We start from the raw sequence: 18,974 nt of genomic DNA on the forward strand, positions 1-18,974 counted from the left end.
AAGTAAGGAGAGACTTTTTATATTTACTTCAACTGAAAGATTTGACAAGCTACAAATAATAATAATAATAATAATAATAATAATAATAATAATAATAATAATTCTTAATAATTAAAACCTGTTGAATGGAATGCTGTACTTATGAATGTAAGAGAAACCCAGCTTCCCTAATAAACGTCCTTTACAAAAGTCAACTGCATCTATTGAAAGTACTGGTGTAAACGAGTTCTTTATTATAAATATGTAGAAAAGGTTAAAGGTCAGCTGCTTCTAACAAGATTTTTCAGTGACATGAAAACACAAAAACAGGAACAATTTGTTCTTAAACATGTCTTACAGAGAAGTGTGGATGGATGGGTATTAATGACATGTAAGGTTTACACCCCATGCTGTTAATGTGACACTCAAAGGAAGTAGGAAGTATATGTAGACTTTTTTTTTTTTTTTATAGAATGGGGAAGTTTTGATTTCTTCATATAGAATGGCAGTACTCTACACTGAAGTGTGCGATATAAAGAGTCAGAATGGGAAAATGCACAACCACAGAAACATACCTACATATAGTTTGAATCTAAGAGAAAAATATGACTATTTTGTAGTTATGTGATTTAACTAGAGCTGTACAATATTGGAAAAAAATAAAATTGTGATTTTTTTTTTACCCTGCGATACATATTGCGATATGAAAAAAATACTCAGGAGGATATAATAGCTGTGTGGTGCTGACGTACGTGGTCAAACAAATTAGTTGTGTTTCCTCTTGTTGTGTCGACAGGTGGAAGACACTATTGACACAGAATGTGTTTCAATATCACCCTTCTTGTCACTGAAATATTTCCAGATAACTGATGTTGCTTTCCTTTTTGGCACTAAGTCTTCATTTACAGTCATTTTCTCTTGTTTGTTGCTCATTTTTCAATGTTGTTACCAGCGACTCACTCCAAACTGATCAAGAAGGATTGTGATTGGTGGATGGCTGTGTGCAGTATGTGTCAGGTACCCAGGTTGAAATTAGATGAGAACACGTTGAGTTCATTTGCCTCCTACATTGCAGGACCTGCGATGCGTACATAACGATGATGATGCTCAAACGATATGTTGTGCAGCTCTAGACTTAACCAACTTTTAATACCAACCTGGCTACCTTTCAATGCTACAGATGTTTAAGAGCCAATAATGAGGCCACTTAGAGCTGGTTAGACATTTATCTATTCAGCCAATACAGTATAAAAGCACACTACAAATTAAATATATAAAGGGGTCATATTTTGCTAAACCCACTTTTATTAGTCTTTGGTACATTTACTTGTGTATTTGGACCCTAATAGTTCAAAAACTTTGAATTTGAACCCTCCAGGTGCTGAAAAGCTATCTTTATATTCATTTTGGCAAAAATTGAGTGGATTTCACATCACATTTTAATTCCTGCTTAATTTGTTGCATTTATAACTAGTTTTTTCATGACATTTTCACATATAAGGTCAAGACTTCTGACGAACATTTCTCTGAGTACAACATAATTGTTTGTCAGCAGCAGCGGTTGTAGTCCATACTGAAAATATGTCCAAACTTCGAGAAGATTACCTAAAATGTTCAGTTGTTGGTTGTATTAATGAACATAACTGGCTGAATGGGACAGAGCAGCACAGTCAACAACCTCGGATGTGAACTGGCTCATTTGAATTTAAAGGGCCAGCGCTCAAAATTATCTTTCTGGTGTCATTACTCAGAAATAGAGTTGAAGATGGACCTGTGGAGTTGAATTAATGAAGAATTCAGACCCAAGCATAACATTTACAGTTTATGTAGACCACAGGGAAATGTTTTAAAATGCACAGTTCCATTTAAAAAAGCAAAATATCACTCCTTTAAAGGAAAACAAAACTTCACTTTTCTCAGCTCAGTTCAAGCTTTATAGATGTTGGCATACATTAGCATTACAATTACATACATTTACAAGCATCATAATTTATATAAAAAAAGACACCACATAGGTATGTAAAGAAAAATGAATGAGACAAAAGAAAATAAGTAAAAGAGTAAAAGACCTGTTTTTGTAATGATCAGTAAAAAGGTATGGAAAATAACTTCAGATTTTCCTGTCAGTTTTGTCTGTTTATTCTGCTTTGGTCAAACATAAAATTCTGGGATTATAGTATAATTTTCTTTATTGCTAGTAAAGTATTGTTCTTAAAAGCTAATAACTTATACAAATGTACAAATATACAAATATACAAATTTGTTGAAGGCTGCAGTGCACAGGACTTGAGGTCATTTGTTTTAATTTGTATAGAATTTCATTGTTTTTTTTTTTTGCATTTTACAAATAAAAGTTTGTCTAATTTGACTCTTTGCATCTGTTAATGGGACATGTTTTTATGGATGTCTAGAATAGAATAGAATAGAATAGAATAGAATAGAATAGAATAGAATAGAATAGAATAGAATAGAACCTCTATTGTCACTGTTACAGGACCAATGCAAATCAGTTTAGCAGCTCCGTTATGTTTACCAGCAGATTCTTAAAGTGAAAAAAGAGAGACTATATGAAAAATATCACACAAAATATGTACTGAAAATACTGACAATATACAAAACTACAAAGCGATACTGAAATATACCAAAGGCCAAATCTACATTGTATAAATATGACATATGAAGGATATATATAAGGTAATAAAGGATATATATACCAGGAAAACATTAAAAACAAGGTCCAAGTAAAATTGGTTTAGTAAAATATTTTATAATTTTCAGCATGTATAAATAAAAATGATTTTTGAGCATTGACTGCCAAATGGAAATCTCCTATGGAGGTCAATTTTAGTTCCAAATATGTGAGTGTGTGTGCTGTATGTCAGTGAAACCCACTAAAACCCTGGTGGTTGGATTTCCATGACATCTGGTTAATTTTTGAAAGGCTATAATTCTATTTTTCCCAATACACTCACTCTAATCCTAAACATAAAACAACTCTTAACAATCAAATATATTCATTTATATTACAGGGGCCTTCATTTAAATCCCCAATATTCAGACTACACACAAAAAAGACTATTCAGTTAAAATACAAACCATCAGTTTTTGTAGTTTTTACAAAAATCAGTAAATGTGAATCAAGTTCATTGACTTTAAATGATAAAATCAGATGTCCACGATCATTTTTGGGGGAGTGTTTTAAAGTGCAGAGACCTGTTATGTCTATATTATACAACAGATTACATGAAGATGACTAGGCACAGTCTGACAACACTGTATGAAATTAAATAAAGGATGTAAATAAAACATTTTATTCATTTTACATTTACCATGTTCACACTACTATCACAAAACAAGTCATCATCACTACAAACCTTTTTTTTAATGACGTTTCCCAGGTTAAACAAAGTATCAAGAAAAACAGGTTTGGTAGGTATGTCATCTATTTATATTAATGTCTGACGCTAGCAACCGAGCAGCTCAGTGAAATCAGACTCTTATGCATCAGTGTTGACGGTACAGTATGGATACTTGGACTACGTGGATATTTGTCATGTGTGCGCTCCTGGCTGGGCAAGGTGAACTTCTACATTGAACATGTTTTTATGCATTTTGTAGAATCTAATCAGTAAAAATCCTGTCTTTTCAATCTGATCTTTGGGTATTGTTTGTTTTAAGAGAGGTATTGATTCATCTTAACTTATTGAGACCGTTGTCTGTAGTTAAATGTCTGACTAGGGGCAGGATTACAGCAGATCGTGAGTGTTCTGCTGCCACAGTAATGATGGAAATCTGGGTACATTTATCTGTGTCACTGATGTTTTCAGTTTGGAGGGTTATGAAAGAGGTACTTTGATTTTTTCAGGGTTACCAGTGCAATGTTTAGCCACACAGAAAATCATGGCTACATAATTAAAGGGATGGCTCACTTGTTTTTTTTGTTTTTTTTCAAGCCTAGACTAGATTTGGACTTGGATTTTTAAGAAATTATAAGCAACAACATGAGATATCACTATCAGGCAGTGGCGATTTCTCATAGACTGCAAGGGAAGCCCGGCTTCCCCTAAAATTACGAAAATTAAATGGTTAAATCTGTTCGGTTGTGTTGACATTTCATTGACTACAAATGTGTTAGAACACGTTCATCTCACAGATGAGTTCGTTCAGAATCAGCTTTATCACAAATCAACGGACGCGATGTTGTTCACTTCTCATACATTCCTGTTGCGCTGTTTTCTCATTCGATCTCTGCTCAGTGCATTTGTCTGTAGACGCCGGGCGTCTCTGGGCTTCAATAGGACTGAGTGGAACTGTTTTTTTCATCGCCTCAAAACTGGACGGTAATTGGATAAATGCCACGATGTTGTCCCGCCCCCGGACGCCAGGCGTCTCTGGGGGTGAATGGAGCTGTGGGGGGAGCTCAGCCGGGCTGGACGCCAGAATCCCACGTGCTGATTGGAGGATCAGTCGAAAGGCTGAATCCCGTTTGATTGACAGCTAGTTTCAGATCTACTCCTTCACTGACACAGTTCAGTTTAATACCGTCACACATTCTGCTGTGAAAGAGAGAGAAACCACTACGAAATTACTCGTTCATTTCTTGCACTATAAATAAAACCCACTCATTGTACTTCCTTGTTTCAATTTAACATAATTTCAGCGTTTTCTTGTTTCAGTTACATAATTTAATCATTTCTTGTTCGAGTTTAATATTGTTTTGTAGATAGTTAAATCAATCATACTGTCGGCTAGGTCAGAGTGAAAGGAGCATCTCTGGTTTAAAAAGGCTGAAGTCTTACACCCACAACACAATGGGCCAAGGCAATCTAAGCAGCCCAGCTCTGCTGAGCATTGACAGGACACTGGTCCAGTCCCTGGAAAAGACGCCTACTTGGTATGATAAGGTCACTGAGCATTTTCTTATAAAGGAACGGAGGGCCAAATGTATGTTTAAATAACTTGACAATTTTTTTTAATGTAAGCTGACAATGAGCTTCCCCTGTCTGAAAGACGAGCAGCCGCCACTGCTATCAGGGCAATCTTTAATGGCATCTACCCCTCCATAATGGTGGCCATGAAAAATGTGAAAAGCCAGTGTTTGATTTTTCTATTTCTATGCAGTCAGGTCTGTCTGCCTCTCCGTGCCTGTGGCTCTAAATTTACAGCAAATTGGACTTTTTTGACACTTGGGCATTTTACATATGACAGGTACCATGTCTCTGTCTTCATCCAAGAAGGTCTGGATCGGCATCTGGCTGTTAAATAACAAGTGCGGCTATCTGGACTTGTTTTAGCCAAAAACCTTTTGATATAGGCACAAATGTATGCTATTTTTTGGATTTGGAATGCTCTTTCATGCATTTTGTATAATCTAACCTGTAAAAACCATCTCTTTTAAATGTGATCTTTGGTTATTCTTAGTTTTAAGAGAGGTATTGATTCACTGTAACTTAATTAGACTATTGTCTGTAGTTAAATGTCTGATTATATTTAACTGTAATTCAAGCTTTATCTATATACAGGGTGGGGAAGCAAAATTTACAATATTTTGAGGCAGGGATTGAAAGACAGTGTATGACCAATTAGTTTATTGGAAGTCATGAGAATTTATTTGCCACAAGAAAATTTACATAATAGAAAATGTTTTTATTCTATGTGTCCTCCTTCTTTCTCAATAACTGCCTTCACACGCTTCCTGAAACTTGTGCAAGTGTTCCTCAAATATTCGGGTGACAACTTCTCCCATTCTTCTTTAATAGTATCTTCCAGACTTTCTCGTAATAGTTTTGCTCATAGTCATTCTCTTCTTTACATTATAAACAGTCTTTATGGACACTCCAACTATTTTTGAAATCTCCTTTGGTGTGACGAGTGCATTCAGCAAATCACACACTCTTTGACGTTTGCTTTCCTGATTACTCATATGGGCAAAAGTTTCTGAAAAGGTATGGATAATAGTGTTAGGTATGATTATGACATCCATATATGTTTGGTTTCAAAACAATTGACGTAGTGCCCGCTGAGAAAAAACAACTAAATGTTCATTGTAAATTTTGCTTCCCCACCCTGTATATTTGCAGAAAAAATTATTAGACCATCAAAAGTCATCAAAAACAATGGTTACGCAATCAAGTACTAAAACAGACAGAAAAGAAAACATGGAATGCCTAAAAGCATTGTTTTTGTCAGTGCAATGCCATAGATGTTGATGTAAGAACTGAAGTGACTTTGGTTATTATCAAGAAAAGATGGAAAGTGGCTAGATATCAGCTCTGAAATTAAACTCTTATGTGCTATTTTTGTTGTTATCATTATATTTGTCCAAGCAAATGTACCTTTAGTTGTACCAGGCATTAAAATTAACAAGAAATTGAAGAAAACAGGGGTGGTCTAATAATTTTTTCCGCGATTGTATTATTAAGAGGATAATTTTGCAGGGCCATTGTGAAGAAGGAAGCCACTGAGTTATAATTATTTTATTGATTTAATCTTAATTATAATATCTAATGGTAGTATTACAATTGCAGTTATCTGTAAATCACATTAGTATCGTGTATCTGTGGTTCATTTCCCTGAGACCAAAGATTTTATAATATGAAGTGGTTCATTATATTACGGGAAGTGTTTGTAGAGACAGGTAGCTTCCACCTTTGGATGGTGGAAGGAAGGAATCACAATAAATGTGGTCATGCTACTTCCTACAATTGTCACCACTTATCACTCTGAATTACAGCAACTCACGGACAATGATAGTCTGAAAACTCCTCATAGCCTACTTTTCACTTTCACATGATGACTTGTCACATTCAACAGTAAACAGAGGTAACTGTCAACACTGGCAGCATTCCATTTAAATGTCAGGGCTGTGATTCATGAGAATGGCCTCCTGAAAACCTGGAAGGATCAGTTGTTTTTTCATTCTATCAGTAACTACTCAAAGCTGAGTGCAGCTGGAGTCTAGTGCCACCTTGTGGAGACAGTTACACACATTCATCATATCAATCATAACTATTTATACACACAGACACATATTGAGGTTTATTTAGAAGTAACTAATGTTTTCATCTCTTTTTTCTACAGGGTCAGAAGCTCAAGGTATATACAGATACACTTCACATAATTACACACAAGGATGTAAATGTTATTGATGATACACAATGTGTTAAAAGTGACTCAAGCTGTGTTACTTTTTTACACACTAATGGTTGAAACTAGTGGATTGGTCAAGAAGATTAATACAAATGTATTCAATTTGTTTTAGCACATTCTAAAACATCCCTTTTTTATCATTTATATTCAAAATTAACACAAAATGTACAAACTACAGTGCTAAACATAATTTCTGTGATTTTTCTATGCATTCTATCTAAGCATATGAGAGCAACAGTAACATTGGTAATGAAAACCTAAAAACAGCTATGAAAATAAATCTACTTCAGTTTACTTCACTATGAACTGACAGACTTTACTCTTTAGAGGTAAGCTGTGGAACGGCACCTCTGAACAACAACAGAATAGTGGGCGGACAAAACGCACAGCCTGGAGTGTGGCCCTGGCAGGTCAGCCTGCACTACAACCCATTCAGGTCCCACATCTGTGGAGGGACCCTGATCAATGAGCAGTGGGTACTGACAGCAGCCCACTGTATCTTAAAGTAAGTCACACTGATACTCATTCAACACCAGTGTTGGGCAAATTACTTTTAAAAAGTAATTAGTTATAGTTACTAGTTACTTTCCCAAAAAAGTAATTGAATTAGTAACATAATTCCTCCTTCATAAATGTAATTAGTTACCAGGGAAAGTAATTATTGCATTACTTTTTTAAAAAACCTTCAAACATGTAAAAGGAAACTGATTTTTGAGCATGTTTCACGGGCCAGTTGCATAGAGTAGAACAGCAGACAGGTACTGAATACCATGACTGTGGCGAGGCTGGGGTCCACCAGGGCCCGGCTTTTCCACCACATAAGTGCATATCTGCATCTATAGGAAGAAAATGATCCTCCAGTTATTCCCACATCTCCACTTTTTTCAGTGGCTCTTCCCTGGTACAGAATAAATGTCTTCAGTCCAGTTAAGTCTGACTCACTGATAACTCCTCCCCTAAGTTAGTTAGCTGCGTTCAAGTGAATGGGGTGTGGTGCTGACAACTCAAACTTGGACATGTCATTAGTTGTTCAGGTGAAGGTAGCGTGGACAATTCAGACTCATGGACACACAGGTGAAGCATGAAGGCAGTGTGGGCAATTTGAATATAAGAACGGCTCACAACGAATCAGTTCTTATTGTTCACTGAAAAGAGCCGTTCAAAAGACTCAGCTCGTCTGTGAACGTCATACCTCTGTTGCCTGGCTGAGTGAGCCAGGACAGATAACTGCTGTTAGATTTCAGTGCATTGTAATGTGCCACATTTCACTGGCGGTAACGGTAACGGCATTGTAACGTTTCAAAAAGTAATTCATTAGATTGTCCGTTACTGGAAAACAATAACGGCGTTAGTAACACCGCTATTTTTAACGTCGTTATTCCCAACACTGTTCAACACACACTATAAACCTACTGGATTTATGTAATTTTATGGCAGAAGTCCTAGTGAAGAGCTGAAGTGGCAGTTTTAAGTGACAGAGGTTAAATAAATTGACAAAGCATCCTGTTAGCAGGTAAAAGGTCAATCTGTCATCCCAAAAAATAAATAAATAAATAAATAAATAAAAGAGTTATTGTCAGAGTGGAGTTGGTGCAAAAGCTGAAAATGGAACATCAATAATGGCAGAATAATGGTATAATTCTGCACCATGTATGTTTTGGTCTTTCTGTAAAAATGACTATATATTGTTCAGGTCATTTATGACTGGGTTATAAGGATAAAAATGTACTTTTGAGATCTGATGAAACCTGTACAATGGGGTTCTCAAATCTGGTCCTTGAGGACCACTATCCTGTATGTTTTAGATATTTCCCTCTTCACACCTGGTTCAATTAATGATCAGCTCATCACCATGCTCTGCAGAAGCCTGATAACAATGGAATGACTTCAGGTGTGATGGAAGAGGGAAACATCTAAAACATGCAGGATAGGGGTCGTCAAGGATTGGATCTGAGAACCACTGAGCTTATAATGAAACAACAGAACTTTCTTTCTTTCTTTTTCTTTCTTTCTTTCTTTCTTTCTTTCTTTCTTTCTTTACAGGCCAGTAATAACTCGCTATCTCTAACCACCGCCTTATCTCACTGAAAACCTTTGCTCTACACTTCTGTATTTTACAGTTACTCACAACTTTATCTCATTTTCAACATCCCACATCCTCTGAAGCAAGTTTATCCTCCAGACATTTGTTGCAACAATATGTAGATGTTCTGAGTGGCCTAGGTTTGACTAAAAATCCAACAATTTACTGTTTTTTCCATCAGTTCATCAGCTAGCCTCTGGACCCTCTACATGGGAAGAATCAATCAAAATGGTCCCAATGCCAATGAGGTGATCAGGACACTGTCCCAGGATGTGATCGTCCATCCTGACTACAACGCTACACTCATTACCAATGACATTGCGCTGATGAAGTTAAGCAGCCCAGTCAACTTCACTGACTTTATCAGACCAATCTGCCTGGCAGGAAATGGCAGCCAGTTCACCAACTCCACTTCCTGTTGGGCCACTGGATGGGGCAGGATTACAGCAAATGGTGAGTGTTCTGCCACAGTAATGATGGAAATCTGGGTACATTTATCTATGTCACTGATGTTTTCAGTTTGGAGGGTTATGAAATAGTACTTTTATTTACTCAGGTTTAGCAGTGCAATGTTTAGCCACACAGAAAATCATGACTAAATAATTAAAGAGATGGCTCAGTTGGTTGTGGATTTTTTTTCCACCCTCAACTCAATTTGGACTTTGATTTTCAAGAAATTATTAGCAACAACATGAGGTATCATTAACGGGGTACTCTTTGGTATCTACCCCTCCATAATGGTGGCCATGAAAAATGTGAAAAGGCAGTGTTTGTTTTTTTCTATTCTGAGCTTTGCAGTCAGGTCAGTCTGCCTCTAAATTTACAGCAATCTGGACTTTTTTGACACATGGACATTTACACAAGCCAGGTACCATGTCTCTGTCGTCATCCAAGAAGGTCTGGATCGGCATGTGGCTGCTCAATAGCGAGTGCAGCTGTCTGGACTTGTTTTGGCCAAAAACTTTTTTGGCATAGGCAAAAATGTGTGCTATTTTTGGATCTGGAATGCAGCTCTAAAAATACATCCATGGGCCAACAATACACAGTCAGTGTTAACTAAAAGGTGCTTAACTCTGACAGTGACATTTTGTCTTGGTAGCTGTAAACTCATTGGAAAGAGGCTATGGGCTACTATATATCTAAGTGATACACTGAAATGAAAATGCAAAGGTAACAGCTACATGACAAACCAAACATAACTGCACAACAGCCCTTTCCTATTTTAGAAGTGTTCGAGATAAACACTGGCACTCAGTGGGTGTAAGTGCTGCCAGTTTCACTTCCTGCAATAATGAATTAATCAGTCTAGTAGATCTAATCTAAGGGAGGGACAGATTTCAGAATCTCTGTTATCATGTTATTTACATCTCCAACCTCAAACGTAGTAGGTGATGATAATGCATCTAAACACAGCATGACACCTGCTGTTAATCAAAAATAGAAAAAAGACTAAGTCTTTGCTGAGCTAAAGTTCATTCGTAGTGCAGTGTTGTAGGGTGTCTCCATAGCTGTAATATGTTGTAATTATTACCTCCGCCAAGGAGGTTATGTTTTTGCCAGGGTTTGTTTGTTTGTCTGTTTGTTTGTTTGTTTGTTTGTTTGTCTGTCCGTTAGTGTGCAACATAACTCAAAAAGTTATGGACAGATTTGGATGAAATTTTCAGGGTTTGTTGGAAATGGGATAAGGAAGAAATGATTACATTTTGGTGGTGATTGGGGGTGGGGGGGCCCACGGGGGGGGGTGGGGGGGGCACTGATCAGCCTTGGCGGAGGTCTGCGCTCTCCCAGTGCTTCTAGTTCTCCAGCTGTTTACTTCATCTCAGTTTCACTAGAAGAATGAACACACAAGCTTTTTCTTGGTATTCCCCAGTGGTTTCAGTTTCATTTCAGTCAGGTTCATGAAGCTGTGCTGTTGAAGTTTATATTGCTCTTGTTGCAGCCCAAGCACAATTTGCAGTCAATCCAGTAGCCTTGTTTATATTCTGAACAATGGAGAGAGATAAAAGGACCATGTTCTTCACAGTTCCAGTTCCACCACAAACAGTTGGATACCTGCTCTAGCCGCTTGAAGGATCAGTTATTGGTATATTTTCATATGAAAGGCAATAATTGGATGACTGCTTACTTACATGTACCTTAATTACACAGAAAAGTGCTGATCCTTACTCTTTCACAAGATCATTTGTTGTTTTCAACCAATCAATCAATCAACCAACCAACCAACCAACCAACCAACCAACCAACCAACCAACCAACCAACCAACCAACCAATCATTTTTTTTTTTTTTTTTAAATTGCACCAAATCATAACAAAAGTTATCTCATGACACTTTACATATTGAGCTGGTTGAAACCAGACTCTCAAGCCAGTTTACAGAAACCCAACAGAATCTTCCAGGAGCAAACACTTGTGATCCATATACCCTGACTGAACTGGGTTAAAGGGCTTTTGTTCACTCTGCACCTTATCCATGCAGAAAGACTGGAAACTAACTAAGTTACTTTCAAATCCAAATTGAGAGTTCTGGAAGCTTAGTCCACACCATGCACTTGTTTTGCTATAATCTACCTGTAAATTTAGTTATTTTCTATTATTTATCTTATATTTGTGTTTTAACTGTATAGTTAAGTTGCTGCCTATCTTGGCCAGGACTCCCTTGTAAAAAAGGTTCTTGATCTCCATGGGACTTTCCTTGACAAATAAAGGTTACATTAAAAAAAAAAAAAAATCTTTATCTTTGTGCATCCACATTGCAACAAACCTGTTGGTGGTAACTCATTTTTCTCTTTTTAACAGAATCTCTTACAGGCTTACAGACGCTCCAGCAGGTTGAAGTTCCTGTGGTTGAGAATGACCTGTGCGGTTTTTTTTATGAATTTGTATCAAATGCAAACATCATACCAAGCATGATTTGTGCTGGAGTAGAAGGCAGAGGAGTATGTTCGGTAAAGACTAATCCTTTTTGTAATATTCAAACTATCACAATTGAATGTATTCTATTTTGCCATTTCCAAAACATCTATACTTAAATGCTGCCTATTTCACTGTGCCAAAATGGGCATCAAAATTCTTCTCTGTTCTGTGCATGTTACCAACATTGTGGATAAACTTGGTTTGGTTTCTCTTTTTTTCAGGGGGACTCTGGTGGACCTTTGCAATGCTTACAAAATAATCAGTGGATCCAGGCTGGCATCACCAGTTTTGTAGTACCCTGTGCTCTAGGTTTCCCTGACGTTTATTCAAGAGTTACATCATTCGAGACTTGGGTCAGAAGTCAAGTGACACAGTCCAATGTTAGCTTTGTGACGTTTTCTAAAGCTGTAGGAACTGTAGACACAGCCTATGCATCACAACTGACATTTGCTGTCATTTTAGCAACTATATTCCTGCAGTGACTTCTGGTTCTGTAGCAGAGCTTTGTGGCACTTTTAACATGAATCACATTCCTGTTTTAAAAGAGAATTTTCAGATTATTTGATACCATGTAAGGGGTTTGGTGTTTTCCTATTTTTAACATACTGATGTATACATTATGATTATTTTATTCTAGTGTGCATGATTTGGGATGAGATCCCGTTTGATACAAGAACCAGTTCCCAGTAGCTCAATTCCTTGGAATTATTAGTCTGCTTGCTTCCACTTATTGATTCTGAGATGTCATCACATCAAATTCACTATCACGTCATTTCCACATTTTGGTTCGGAATGGCTGAAATATGGCTGTATTTCACCAGCAAAACAACACTAAGGCCATTTGTAATTGCAGAGCATCCATTATGGCAAAGAAATACATCCAAAATGCAAAAACATTTAGACATACAGCGTCCAATTAAACAGCACCAATATAACGTCTTTGATTGGCTGTTTAGCAAAGGTGGCGGTGACTCTGGAAGAGGAGTGTACAACAAGGTGTCCTCTGTCACAGCTGTTAACGTTAAACTCCTCTGGGTTCTATCAATACTGTTAATGTTAGTGCCATTTCACTTTGTCAACTGCTTTCACTATTGTTTATGAATAATATCCATCTTCTATAATTACATTTAGATGATGACAAGGCTCAGAAGCTGCAGCAGGTAGCGCTCACACTTCTTTAACTAACCTTTTATAACCCCTCATGAGTTTTATTTCAATCAAATGCAAAATACTAGTGCATATCTGATATTAAATAGTTATTACAAACAAAGCCATTTGTGCTATAGTTTATTCCCAAATCCAATGAGAATTAATAAGAAAATCAAAACAGAATGAAACTGATAAGTGATATTAATAATAGAACTGGAATTGCTAAATTCTTATCAATTCCCATCCCTACGCATGATGACACTTTCACCATAACTCTGTTTTTGTGTTTGTCTTTTGTGTAGCACTTAATGCACTCAGTTGCACTTGGTTTTTCAATCTTGAGCTAACTCAATTTTACTATGTACAAGCTATCTGATATGCCATTTTTACAGATTATGGTTTGTTGCCATTTAAAACAAATAAGAATTAATTTTTTGTTTTCCTGTCATTTTCATTACAGTCATATATTTGTGATTAAAAACAAAAAGAAATATTTGAATAACAATGTGGAATGTGATGATTTTTTAAACTTCTTACTATCTTCATTCATTTCATTTTAAGTCTGACTATATTGCATGTTTTCTTTTAGCTTTATTTCATTAGTCTCCTGACACTAAAATAATATGGTTCAGTGAGAGGAAGGACATAAAGCAACATGTTGGGGTAAATACTTTATTCCATGGTGCAGTATAAATCCTGTACTTGGTGGAATTAGACCAAGGAAAAATAGTACAAGTTGTGTAAAAACAGTGTGGGAAATATCACCTGAAAAAAGGTGTTTAAAAACAAAATGTAAGGGAATGGAGGCAGAACATTTTCCAGAAATCTCCTAGCTGCAGCAACAACCCAATCCCCATCTTTCTCTTTCACTTTCTACCAAGTTGCCGTAAAAGTGCTGTTCAATAGTGGAGAGACAGTTTCATAGATGGTGCCTATAGGAAGATATGACATGTTCCATGATGATGTTATTATAGTGGGAAGGAGGTGGAAAGGGCAATGGTGAGTCCATGCTTAATAAGCGTGGTTGGCCACATACAGTGACTCTCCACCAGCAGCGCTGGACCCAGAGGAAACGTATTTGCCCACACAAGCCTGGCTGTTGGCCTGCAAGAAGAAAAAGTATTATTGAATACAAAAAAGCACCTTTAATTTTGATACCAACACTGGTAATATGTTCCTCTGAATTGAGTAGAGTATAGTCTGTGTAACACTGTACGGACTATTCTCATACTTACCAAAGCTCTCTTGACGAACTCCTCCTGGCAGGCCTTTCCATTCTCCTTCTTACCACCCCAGGCTTTGAGGGCAGAGGCCTGAAGGGCACGACCGTAAGAGAAGGTCAGGGCCCAGGGCCTGTGCAGAGGGCACTGGTTCATGGCGTTCAAGTTGACAGAGGCCTCCTCCTCACTCTGGCCACCAGACAGGAAGGTGATGCCTGCAAAAAGCAGCACAAAAATTAAACAGTGCACCCATCTGCGTTAATTTAAAGTAAAATATGCAACAAGGACCTGAATTTTAAGGAGTTATTTAAGAACCTCCTTTTGTCTGCTTTTGTAATTACTGTTGCTCATGGAGTATTACATTATGTGCATCCAGCTCACCAGGGACTGCGGGGGGCACAGTGCGGCGCAGGGCGGTCACGGTTGCCATGGCAATCTCCTGGTTGCTGTACTTGTGTGAGCAGGAGTGTCCAGCTGTCACCATGTTGGGCTTGAGCAGGGTACCCTCCAGGTACACGTGGTGGTCAGACAGGGCCTTGTAGACGGCAGCCAGGACCTTCTCAGTGACGTACTGGCAGCGCTTCAGATCATGGTCACCATCAGGGAGAATCTCAGGCTCAACAATGGGAACAATTCCATGCTGAGGAAGGCAAGAGGGCAAAGGGTTAGTTCAATAACTCAGTAAAGAGACGTCTCCAACAATGGAAACAAACTTACTGAGATTACCTGAGTGCTTTTTGTTATTTTTGATATTTTTTCTTCAATTGCAGATTTCATTACCTCCACCAAAGAGACTGTGGTTACTGTCATTTGTCTGTGACAAAAGCAAAAACTACTGCATTGGATTTTTATGAAACTTGTAGAAAGTAATATACGCCAAAGGCAAGACCCTGCATTTTGGAGTTGACCTATAAAAAGGGAGTCTTGATCATCAAAAACTGGATAGTGACAAACTTAGAATGAAAAAAAATAAACCAACCAGTGGCATCTACTGACATAAAGGGTGAAAAATGAGGTTGTGTTTGTGTTTACTTTGTGGTTTAATAATGTTGTGAAATTGTCAAGGTGTTCCTAAGATATAGTTAGGAGAATGGGAAAGACAGATGGTCACAATGAAAAAATAATACCGCCATACATGGAGGCACAAAGACAACTGTTCAGCAGAAAACATGTACAATTACTCAATATAATCAGCAGAAAGCAGAACTTTATGCGTTTCTCAGAAAATCACCAGTTTCCAACTTAGCGGTATGGTTAAATATGTAAAATGTCCTGAATGAGGAACAAAACATTTTGAACAGTTTTAAAGTAGTTTATACTTCCATGTTGAAAATTGTTTCATTACCATTGATCTGTATCAGGTTAAGTCAGAGATGTTTAACTGTTGTGTAAAACATGGAGATGAAGTGATTCTTTCAGTACTACTGTCTGTAATCCTAAAATGTGTGGGTTTTTTTTTGTATATTTATCCATTTTAATTTTTTATTTTTTTTTATCAGAAACATATTTATTGAAAGATTTAGAGATATACAAACAGAAAGGATGCTATTTTAATGCTACATGTAGGTGGTATGTGGATGGATGGATAAAAAGTATAGGTATTGGTAACACTTTCTTTGTGTGGATATGTATTTCATTTTTGTTTTTTATATATGCACTGCACCACAAACTTAATAACTACACAGTAGTTTCTCTGTTTCATATCTTTTTAATTTCCACCTGTATCACATTTAAAGGTTACATTTCAGCCATGTTGAAATATTTTCATAAACCTAACCTAAAGTTGTTTGTATAGACTGTGTGCAAAGCCTGTGAGTTCATGTTAAATTGTTCAGACTGGTTCCAGCGTGCACGTATCTGTTGCGTCTTACCATCTGGCAGATGCTGGCATAGCGGGCCAGGACATTGGCGTTCTCAATGATGGCCAGTCTTGAGGGGGTGGTTGGGGTGATCTTCAGCACACAACGCCACTTGGCAAAGTCAGCACCATCTTTCTTGTACTGGGCGCAGCGCTCATACAGTCCATCAAGACCTGTGGCACGAAGAACGAAAGAACACATTTGATATTTAGAGGGAGGTAATGAAAGATGTCTATTTGTGCTGTGCTTTAATGGGGGGCTCTGTGCTTTTCTCTCACCCTGGGTGGTTGTCTCGCCATTGGTTCCGGCCAGGGGCACAACACCTTTGTCGACCTTGATGCCCACCACCATGCCTCTTTCTTTGAGGAACTGGGGGAAGGGCTTGCCATCGTCGGTCTTCTGGTACATGGTCTCGTGGAAGAGGATCACGCCACCAATGCAAGGGGCGACGCGGTCATCAGCGGTGAAGAGGAGCTGGCGGTACAGCCTCCTGTTCTCCTCAGTGTTCTCAGCATTGATGCTCTGGAAGCGCTTGGCCACGCTGCCTAAGATCGAAAAGATACAGAATAATCCCATCATTTCATGGACTCATGGGTGGATTCTTGTGAGTTTTTGAGCATTGTATATGAAAATGTATGGTCTTCAACCAAATACTGAGCTTGGTACAGTTCTGTAGCTGAAAGACAATGATTGGATGTAAAGGGCTTGAGGGGTTTATTTTAATTTCCTTTAATTCTCCTTTGCTCTTCTGCTTTTGTGTCTTATGCATGAAACTGTGATGTTGATATTTGTTGCTGACATCTTAACTGGAACCTCCAGAAAAGAGGATGTCATGGATCTTCCTGAATAAATAAGAATAAAGCTAGGGGTGTCTCTTGTTATCTATATGTGAGTACTTAAATAAAAAAGATGAATTTTTTTTACCAGTGGACTCATCTGCGGCGAGGATTCCCTTGCCGGGAGCGACGATCCTCTGAGCAATGTCACTGAGCTCCTTCTTCTGCTCAGGAGTGAGGAAGGGGTATGCGTGTGGCATCCTGACTCTAGTTAAAATGCAGAAAACAAATCATGAAATAATCTTTGAGTAGGAAGTGAAAAGTTCAACAGAACTGATGACATGGTACTCTGCATTTGAGGTTGTGGTTTTTTGTGTGATACATGGGAAAATAGGTGTTGAAAGGAGGACTAAACATGATGGTTCATTCTGTGAAGGAAGTGGTTTATGTATGGTTAGATGTGTTCCTGTCTTCGTTTTCAACCAGTGGGTGTCTCAGCTGTGTGACTGCAGCAGTTGCTGTTGCTATTACTGCTATGGCTGCTGTAACATGTTGTTTTATGTGCTGGGGTTCACACTTGTTCCCATGGCACAATGTGCAGCGACACAAGGGATCTAGTGTCGGGCAGCCCTCTGCTATTCTCGGCCCCACCCTCTACATGTGTGACCTCCCTTGAAAAATCATGGCAGGCATGTGGCTGACCTATTCCATTTTCCAGCCTCTTATCCCTGACCTTTTCCACCCCCTTTCCTACCCCCTTCCCTCCCCATCCCTCCTCCCTTTCCCCAACAGTATACTACACTCCATTCCTCTCTCCCTATCTGTGCCGTCACTATCAGCAGCCTATGAATAAACTAAATATACACACTGTACCAATGCAAGGAAAAGGAAGCACCATGGCTCAGCAAGAGGGTGTTACATAAGACATATTACACACTATTGTCATGCATCATCCAGGGAGTTTAGTAACCCACCAGTCTGGACAAATGTAGACTTAAATGGTCAAATGAACACTTAAATCAGTGAGTCATTGAACAGTTCAGTGGAAACTTTGCATCAGACAAGGGCGATGCACCCAATGATGCACTGAAGATAGAAGAACTAAACTACTTAGTCAAGGAAAGTGGTTTGCCATCTATCAGTAAGTGAAAAAGGAGACTCAACATAGATAATGCGGGCTTGAGTGCAACTGAAATGCTTGCCAACAGTGAACATGCAAGTGAGACTATCAGTTTCAGCCTCTTTCAGAGTCGCAGATGTAGAACGTAACCCATTTAACATCTGGTTAAAGTGAACATGTTGCTCTGTCACCAGAATAACCACAAATGTGTATGAGGTTATTCAAACAACGAAGCATCGTTAGAAAGAAAGCTCACTCGTCTCATGCTTCATAAAAACAGAAATATGTGAAGGGTAGAATCATAACTGGAAAATAAAATGAATGTTTCAGTTGTCTGTGAAATTTGTGTTGGCTTTACCTTTGAGTTTAGGAGGAGAGCTGGGAGAAGAGAGAGGGAAGGAGGAGATCCGGCCTTCGTCTGCGACACCCTTCCAGCCTGCTGGCTCTTGTATTTATCCTCCCATTGTGACCCCTCACATTTCAGCTGCCCAGATATAAAAAGAACAGGACGCAACCAGAGATGACTCGTGACATTCAGAGAGACTGGGGCTGGAGTAGCATGGTGGTGAGCAGCTACGGGGAAAGGGCAAAGAGTGTTTGAGTGAATGGCAGAGAAAACAGAGGGTTGGAGAGATAACAATACTGTAATACCCAATGAAAGTATAATATAATAGACTACCAGGTGGGCAGAAACACTTTTGCAGAAGTAACTATTGAAGCACTGG

At 38.2% G+C, this 18,974-nt stretch overlaps 2 protein-coding genes across 2 annotated transcripts; one reads left to right on the plus strand and one right to left on the minus strand.

The window, feature by feature from the left end:
• The first annotated feature begins 3,441 nt into the window (after positions 1–3,441).
• Positions 3,442–13,779, plus strand: LOC115410518 (chymotrypsin-like protease CTRL-1). The gene is made up of 6 exons (XM_030122184.1): positions 3,442–3,557; positions 7,060–7,074; positions 7,456–7,633; positions 9,393–9,664; positions 12,009–12,157; positions 12,347–13,779. Exons 1-6 carry the CDS (start codon positions 3,503–3,505, stop codon positions 12,605–12,607), a joined length of 930 nt encoding a protein of 309 aa, XP_029978044.1. The 5' UTR covers positions 3,442–3,502; the 3' UTR covers positions 12,608–13,779.
• A 151-nt stretch (positions 13,780–13,930) lies between these two features.
• On the minus strand, positions 13,931–18,759 carry aldoab (aldolase a, fructose-bisphosphate, b). Its single transcript, XM_030122183.1, has 7 exons — positions 18,608–18,759; positions 17,278–17,396; positions 16,632–16,898; positions 16,366–16,526; positions 14,876–15,134; positions 14,510–14,709; positions 13,931–14,378 (listed from the first exon to the last, which is right to left on the minus strand). Exons 2-7 carry the CDS (start codon positions 17,387–17,389, stop codon positions 14,286–14,288), a joined length of 1,092 nt encoding a protein of 363 aa, XP_029978043.1. The 5' UTR covers positions 17,390–17,396; positions 18,608–18,759; the 3' UTR covers positions 13,931–14,285.
• Between the last annotated feature and the right edge of the window lie 215 nt (positions 18,760–18,974).

The sequence above is a fragment of the Sphaeramia orbicularis genome, chromosome 19 (assembly GCF_902148855.1).
Source record: "Sphaeramia orbicularis chromosome 19, fSphaOr1.1, whole genome shotgun sequence".
NCBI classification, from domain to species: Eukaryota; Metazoa; Chordata; class Actinopteri; order Kurtiformes; family Apogonidae; genus Sphaeramia; species Sphaeramia orbicularis.

Coding starts and splice junctions, on each gene's coding strand:
- LOC115410518 (XM_030122184.1), top strand. CDS start 3,503: ATGGATACTTGGACTACGTGGATATTTGTCATGTGTGCGCTCCTGGCT. Junction 7,634..9,392: donor GCAGCCCACTGTATCTTAAA/GTAAGTCACACT, acceptor TTTTTCCATCAG/TTCATCAGCTAGCCTCTGGA. Junction 12,158..12,346: donor AAGGCAGAGGAGTATGTTCG/GTAAAGACTAAT, acceptor TCTTTTTTTCAG/GGGGACTCTGGTGGACCTTT.
- aldoab (XM_030122183.1), bottom strand. CDS start 17,389: ATGCCACACGCATACCCCTTCCTCACTCCTGAGCAGAAGAAGGAGCTC. Junction 16,527..16,631: donor TGGCGAGACAACCACCCAGG/GTGAGAGAAAAG, acceptor TTCGTGCCACAG/GTCTTGATGGACTGTATGAG. Junction 14,379..14,509: donor AGTTCGTCAAGAGAGCTTTG/GTAAGTATGAGA, acceptor TTCTTCTTGCAG/GCCAACAGCCAGGCTTGTGT.